At 38.4% G+C, this 7,451-nt stretch overlaps 1 protein-coding gene across 1 annotated transcript; it reads left to right on the top strand.

The window, feature by feature from the left end:
- The first annotated feature begins 1,164 nt into the window (after window positions 1-1,164).
- On the top strand, window positions 1,165-4,820 carry LOC124322600. Its single transcript, XM_046784287.1, has 14 exons — window positions 1,165-1,203; window positions 1,445-1,583; window positions 1,649-1,756; window positions 1,824-2,241; window positions 2,304-2,397; window positions 2,473-2,829; window positions 2,888-3,005; window positions 3,078-3,169; window positions 3,239-3,344; window positions 3,500-3,612; window positions 3,686-3,812; window positions 3,888-3,992; window positions 4,050-4,208; window positions 4,266-4,820. Exons 1-9 carry the CDS (start codon window positions 1,165-1,167, stop codon window positions 3,332-3,334), a joined length of 1,461 nt encoding a protein of 486 aa, XP_046640243.1. The 3' UTR covers window positions 3,335-3,344; window positions 3,500-3,612; window positions 3,686-3,812; window positions 3,888-3,992; window positions 4,050-4,208; window positions 4,266-4,820.
- The last annotated feature ends 2,631 nt before the right edge of the window (window positions 4,821-7,451 follow it).

The following is a 7,451-nucleotide window of genomic DNA, read 5'->3' as shown; positions in this document are numbered from 1 at the left end:
ACGTCTGATTAGGACTTTCCATGAGTTATGACATCATTCAACGGCATGAAGGGTCTCTCAAAATGAAAATCCAGAAGAATGAAACTTTCTGCTTCGATTTGCTTTGTCACGAAAACCTAGTGCTCTTTGAGGCCTTTGCAGTAGCTTTTTCCTAGGGTGCCATACTTAAGCACTTTTAGGCTTTATTCCCTTTTCTTTTCATCGAACTGTTGGAAAAGGAAAGCAGGGGTACAATAAAGAAAATTCGGAGGCGAGTCTTAAAAGAGACCAATATTGATGTGAAATTTTAAAATCCCCAGGCTATCCAAGCAATCTATTATTTTTTTCCGTCTGGGGTTTTCCAGTGGACTGACTTCCCTCTTAACCCTTTCTACCCTCAGTGCCTTAGTGCTTATGGAAGCAAGGGTGACGGATCTTTAGTGATTAACTGCTGGCGGACTACCATTGGTCTTTTTGTGTTGGTCACCTTGCCTTTTACATTGAAATTTTTTAAGGAGCCCCTGGATTGACTCTTTTTACCTACCTTATCTCACAAATCGCCTAGGCCAAATACGCAGTTGCGCCCTCGCCAGTTCATGCTCTTTCTTCTAGGACTCGGCATGATGCACCCCCACTAACATCTATGATTAACAGCCACCATGGCTTTTTGTGTGTCTTTCTGGTGCTGCCGGTCAAGACTTGGTCCTTGAGAACTATTGTGTCGAGATCACCTCCAAAAAAGCCCGCGGGCCGCGGCACTATGGCCTCTACGATTTGTTTTGGGTTTTGTCTAGGGCTTTTGGTTTCAGGGGCTGGAGCTCTCTATCTTTCTTCTTTTATTGCCAGGTCTTAAGCTTACCAACTCAGCTCTGAACCGAAAAGAGTGACCTTTCAAATGATGAAGAAAAACCGCCGTCCCTCGGGCCTCATAGTTCTATTAAAATTATTTTGGACTATATTTCCTTTCTTCAGTTCCAAGGCTATAGCAAAGTAGGAATCGCAGAAATTCCAAAATTTTTAGGCAAAATCGCCATGATTTTGGGAGGATTTGCAGGAGGGGGCTTTTAGTCATAAAAGGCGTCCTGAACAGCCTTCACATCGCCATTAGTCTTCAGATCCTTTCTTGCCTTTTGATAACTCAGCAGGCTTACTGTGGGATACCCATTCCCGCAGCTTATTTTTGTGATGGGGTCAGAAAATTTTGCCTCTGGTATTGCCACGACGGTTTTGGTCGCTTATATCGCAACGCGTTGTAGACCACCTTTTACCGCCACTCAATACGCTTTTTAAGCTGATTTCGGGTACTGTGCCCGCATCCTTTGGCCAATGATGTGAGGAACCCTTTCAAATAGGCTTACTTAAGACTATTTCCTTACTCTCGTGGTGTTTTCCCGCTATGCTCATTTTATGACGTCTGTCACCTTCTTTAAAATATAGGTTATTCTATCAAATATAAAAAATTTAGGAACTGCCTTCCCCTCCCCTAGAATATTCGAAAGCTCAAAATCCCTCCCCTTCTGTGCAACAGGTTAAAAAAACTTCAGTATCAGAAAATCTGCTGCCTACTAGTTTTATTAACACGGATGGAAAAGTGATACAACAAGGTAAAAATGTAGAGTCCAGATTTAAAATTGTAACATTTAGCATGTATCTGTTTTCTTGATTATAGACGTTGCTGTTCCGTGTGTTGTTCCTGCAAATTGCCAGAAATGTTTAAAAACTGGAAAACTTCGTCTCCATCCTGGTTCAGGAAAAATCGCAGTGGTTACAAAAGAAGGTATATATTATCCGTTCACTGGCGATACCTGAACTTAAAAAACTTCCTTTTTTATGTATATATATAGGACGCTTTGATTTGAGCTATCCGGAATTTAAATGTTCAGAATGTGAAGGTGTGATGATAGCAGCCGAGAATGATTTAATTTCATCCGGATGGTGGCCTGGGTCACCCAAAAACATGAGTTACCTTTTTTCAGCAGATTTGCTGATCATGTGGAACCACTTAGTTCATAAAACACCTGGCACTTCAGAGAGAAAATTTATTGAAACATTTTGTGAAATTTCCAAGCGCTTTGGTCGGTCGGGAACGATTTGCCGCCAAACATTTGCCATTTCAAATAAATACTACCAATATATGGAGTATCTGGTTGAAGTAGAATCAAAGCTTCGAGAGCTTTTCACCTGTACAGCCTGTGGGAGAAGACCACTGGCCATGCACATCGATGGCATTATGAAACTGTTCCGTTGGTTGAGTTCAAAAGGGTTAGAAATGCAAGAGTTTTTATATGATTTCATTCTAAGGTCTAAGTTTAAATTTCTTTCAGGGTGGATTGTTCTCAATTATTGAATGACATCGGTATTGTTTCCGATGCAGTTTTCCAAGAACACGCAGATAAAATAAATCAAATTAAACCAAAAGTAATTATATTAATTTCTCTCTTTTAAACAAATGAATCTAATAATTTTTTAAATAAATTTGTTTTGTATTGTTAGCTGGGGAAAGTATCAAAAGATACATGCGGTGGTGCATCCTATAAAGCGGGAAAGTCTGACTCCGTTAATGACCGTACAGGACTAGCAGAAACAGGAATCGTGTTCTGCACATGTCGGCATGGTTATCTTTTACGAGGTGTGGATATGGCAAAAGGAGAGACGTACCGCCATGTCCATTATCTGCACGACTATGCACTCAGAAGTGGATGTGAATTTCTTTGTTACGACGTTGTTTGTCAATACTGGACTTTTGCGGAAGACCTTTCCAAGGTGAATAACGAGTTCAAACCGCACACAGAGACTATGAAACCTTTTTTATCGCGATGGCATGGAAAAACACACGCCTGGTATTGTCAGGTAAAATTTTCTTCGTATCAATTCATTACTTTCTGTTTTTATTTATATTTCTCAATAGATCTTGTATAGTGGGCACTGGATGAAAGGGGCTGAGTTAACGACAGGCGAAACCACGGAGCAATCTAACTCGAAGATGGCAAGATATGGAAGTTCGACGAAACACATGAGTCGAGCAAGTGTGTTTGAAAACGCGTCATAAAATCATATTCTTAATTTTTATGTCAAACATTCTTATTTGTTTTATACAGACCGTCGTGATCATCTTACTCAAGCGATGATTTATTACAACAAAGAGAAGGAAGAAAGAATGCCAAAGCTATTACCGAAAATGTTGGCATCGGTAATTATTTGCAGTTTTTATTTAATATAGAACAAGAATGGTAATTCTATTGCAATTGGTTTTCTTCAGGCGAAAGCAAACGTTATTCGTTATGAAAGCGACTTCAATCGTCTAGTGATGGAAAGGGAAGAAAAAATGTTGGGCGCAAAAAAATATCGACGATAAACTTGCGGAGGTTAGTTTTTTATGAAATGGACTAGTCGACACCTGTAGATCATTCGTTAGCAAATGATTGGTCGACACTAGTCGTTAGTATAATGAAATAATTTATACATGTAGACCAGCTATTCGAAAACGCCGTTAAACGCCGACTTTTATACTTCATTACAGGCCAATGCGGCGCTGATCCGTTGTACGAAAAAATAGAAGAAATTATGAAACTTGGACCTCCTAATCCGGAGTCTTTGGCTCGATCAAAGAAATTGAAGGATTATTTTATTCAAGTCAGTTATTTACTATGAATCCAGTGTCTGTCCACCTGTTGTGTTCTTATCTAACTGTAAACCAATTTTTCAGATCACGTCAATAAGAGGTAAGCTGGAAGCGGCCAAAATGGAAATTGCAAGTGACATTGGCATGAACATACTTGAAAAACTACCAGTAATTCTCGAGAAGCTAAAAGAAGAAGCCCGCAAGTGTAAAAGTATGTAGTGGTTTTCTATGAGTAATGAATAAACTATTTTGTCATTTGAGTAAACTCTTTGTTTATTTTTAAAAGACAAGAGAATTTCCCCCAAAACCCCGTTATCGGTTTCCCAACGAAGCTTGGAAGGAATCCATGTAATTATCAAGAACCTAAAGAATCGTATTGCGACACAAACTGGTATCGATGAAAAATATTTGTTGAAATGTTTGTGCTAATAATTCGTTATTATTTAAGATTCCTCCAAACAGCGCATCGCACTAAAAAAGGAGATGAGAAAGTATATCGAAAAGGCTGGAAAGATCATTGAAGTATTGAATCCTCAACTAGATGGGGAGGTGGTAACCATGGATGACTGCTACCGTGGAGTTTTTCCTTGGCAATCTCTTTACGACAGTATGTAAACAAAATTCATTTATAAAAATTAGTTAGGGCTAACTTATAAATTTTCAGTCTCTTTCCAAGAAAATTTCAACTTACTTGATGCGTGGATGCTTGCAGCCAGAAGCAAGGAAGAGATTGTGCAGGTGGAGGAAGAAATGAAGAGATTTCATTGTGGCCTGATGGACGCAAAAAAAGAAGTTAGAAGAACAGTCCGAAAATCTCGTCCAATTTGAAGATCTATTCGTCCGTGGAAAAGCTTTTATAATGCGTTCCGAAATTAGGAGAATAATTCGCTTGCTTAATGACTGTCATTGGGTTCCCGTTGATACCAGCCCTCATTCCAACAGCTTCGCAACACCTGTCGTAAGTGATGAAATTGATGATTGGGCTAGCGAAAGCGAAAATGATTGCGATGATGATGACGAAAAATCAATTAAAGATGAACTGGAAGATCGCGAAGGGGAAAATAGAAATGAGGAGATTGAGAGCGAGTTGGAAGATAGTGAAGGAGAATGCGAAATTGATGGCGATCATACAGAATTAGATAGCATCATCGACTTCCAGTTTGAATAAAGAATCGGTTGAAAATTTGTGCAACACTGAAATAAAGATAAATTTCATCAATTTTGTGTTTCCTTATATAAATGAATGGTTGATGTATAAGTTAATTCAAAACGTTAATAAAAGGTAAACTAGCCCTAAATTTCATATATTTTGTAAAACCCGCGTAAAAAAATGGCCGTCGCCATGCTCGTCGAGGATTGGTCATCAATAGACATTTACAAATTAAACATTAAAAAACACGTTATAAAATCCATTTCTTCGCATCAAAGCATTCTTCGTGACACAAGGATCACGAAAATATAAATATTTACTATGTTTATTAGTGTTAAATGGGCAAACGAAGAGCCCAAAGTCTCGGTGTGTAAGCTTGTCTCCCCCCCCCTCTAATAATGTAAAAATTTTAATTATCAATAACTGCTACAATTGAAGTCGGAAAGTTTTTATTTTTACGAGAATCGAAAGATCTTGTTGAGCTCTTTCGATTTCTGTAAAATTTAATATCGAATATTTATAAGGAAAAAAATCTTTGAACATGAAAAACTTTTTCGGTTTTTCGATCTAGACTATAACTGGATCTAACCGAAAAGACGGAAAATACAATTCTTGTTCGAAACTTTTTTCCATTCATATTTTTCGTATTAAATTTGCTGTTGCTAGCGCCGCGGAGGCAGCAGCAGCTCCGGCTCCGACTCCAGCTCCAGCTCCGGCTCTCTCTCTCGCGGTTGCATCTCCCCAAAAGGAACGCGAAAGAAGAATTTTTAAAAGTCGTCCTTCAAAAAGTACTGTTTCTTTCAACTTATTTTACGTTATCATTGATGTACTTCAATTTAATGCAAGTCAAATTTTTTAGCATTCATATTTATTCTAGCACGTATTGTTTCATTCATGCGGTGTAATAAAGAAGAGGCCGCAGTGTCTAATAAAAAACACGCATCGCCCGAGGAAAACTTAATTGCTACCTGCAGATGCTAATGTGGGAGAGGGAAACATAATAAAGTAGAAGGAGTGTGTAGGTACGTAAATTTAAGTTAATTAAAAGAATTTTTGATTTTATGTTTTGTCTCTTTTTCTCAGGGACTGTCTTTGTGTAAAGAATAACCGTTTGTGTACACCGAAGTGTTCGTGTTTTAAGCATGGTCAAGTGTGTAAAAACCGAAGAAAAGACCATATTTCCGTAAGTATTCTTAAAAGGTTGCACATTTTATTCATTTCATTCAAAACATATTTTTTTTATTAATAGAAACAAAAAGAACAACATGACAAGCCAACACGAGACCAAAGTTGTCGCCGTAGTAGCGTGTCCTAATTAGTAGCGCTCAAATACTACACTGCAACCTGAGGAGGCAGCAGCAGCTCCGGCTCCGACTCCAGCTCCGTCTCTGGCTCCAGCTCCGGCTCCAGCTCCCGCTCTCTCTCTCGCTGTTGCATCTCCCCAAAAGGAACGCGAAAGAATAATTTTTTAAAAGTCGTCGTTCAAAAAGTACTGTTTCTTTCAACTTATTTTACATTATCATTGATGTACCGTAATTAAATGTAAGTCACATTTTTTGCCGTATTTTGATCGGAGGGGAAGTTGGTTGCGTAACACGAGACACATCAGCCGCAGCATGTCTACCCCCAAAAGCCCTGCTGTTTTTGGGAACAGGTCAGAACGGATGGGAAATCTCAATACATTTCCACCCAATGACTGTAAGTAGATTTTTTTTTTTAAATTCCTATTGTTAACTATTCCTTAATTTTTTGTTAAAGCCTCACCCTTGACTACCTTGACTCGTGCTGGTTCTACATCTACCCTAAAGGTGCCTCTCACATGTGAGCCAGATGCATCTGGTGTAAGAAATGTTTATTTTTTATATATTTGTCAAAAAATTTTTGTAATAAATTTTTTTCTAAGTTATAGCAGGGGACAAGATCAAGGTCTCCACATTCTTTGTATTTGATCCCGCCCGTGGTGACGCCGTTGGATAAGTCAACAAGTCCGAAAAGTGGAAAATTGGACAAATCCCCCCAATCGCACAAGCATGAGTTTCTACTATCTTACGTTGGCTACGTTTTCGCCAGCAATTTAGGTGTGGTGATTTGTCAGGCTTTTGGCAATCATCTAATCTGATCACTGGTGTAAGTTTGCTGACTTATCCCTTTTATCTTCTCAAATTCATAAAAATATTAACATATTTGATGTGCAATAGGACGAAGAGCCCTACGGAAATGAGGAGTCAAGTTTAGAAAAAGGACCTAGACCATCAGCAAGCAAGTTTTTCAAAAAGAAGTTAAACACAAAAAAGAAGAATTTTATTCAAAAATAGCAAATTTGTTGTAAAAGAAACAGATTTAACCAAATGAAAGGAAAAAATTGCATAATTGCATTGGATATCTAGAATATAGAGAACCCTTTCACGGGAAGCTTCATCATTTATTTTCATTTACATTTATTTATTTTGAATTTCTGTAGAACAGCCCTCTTGGCTCGGTATACCCAAAGGAAGTGGTAGACGACCACTGACTTACAGAGCCCCATTTCTCCAAGTAAGCCCTCCAGCGTTAAACAGGGACAATGCACTGTGACATCTAGGAGTAAAATATGAATACACGATGGGAAATATAGAAGCGGCGGGAAATTCAAGTTTCAAAAATCGGTGATCTTGCAGCACACGCTTTGTTATGAAGGAATATATATATATATAAATTGTG

Source organism: Daphnia pulicaria, chromosome 1, assembly GCF_021234035.1.
Source record: "Daphnia pulicaria isolate SC F1-1A chromosome 1, SC_F0-13Bv2, whole genome shotgun sequence".
Lineage (NCBI taxonomy): Eukaryota > Metazoa > Arthropoda > Branchiopoda > Diplostraca > Daphniidae > Daphnia > Daphnia pulicaria.
The sequence above is the reverse complement of the archived record's forward strand: the minus strand, read 5'-3'. Positions and strand labels throughout refer to the sequence as shown.

What these genes read in the sequence shown, in the direction of transcription:
- LOC124322600 (XM_046784287.1), top strand. Translation starts at nt 1,165, where the DNA reads ATGGGGTCAGAAAATTTTGCCTCTGGTATTGCCACGACG. An exon ending in CGCAGTGGTTACAAAAGAAG is followed by an intron (nt 1,757 to 1,823) that starts GTATATATTATC and finishes GTATATATATAG; the next exon opens with GACGCTTTGATTTGAGCTAT. An exon ending in CACACGCCTGGTATTGTCAG is followed by an intron (nt 2,830 to 2,887) that starts GTAAAATTTTCT and finishes ATTTCTCAATAG; the next exon opens with ATCTTGTATAGTGGGCACTG.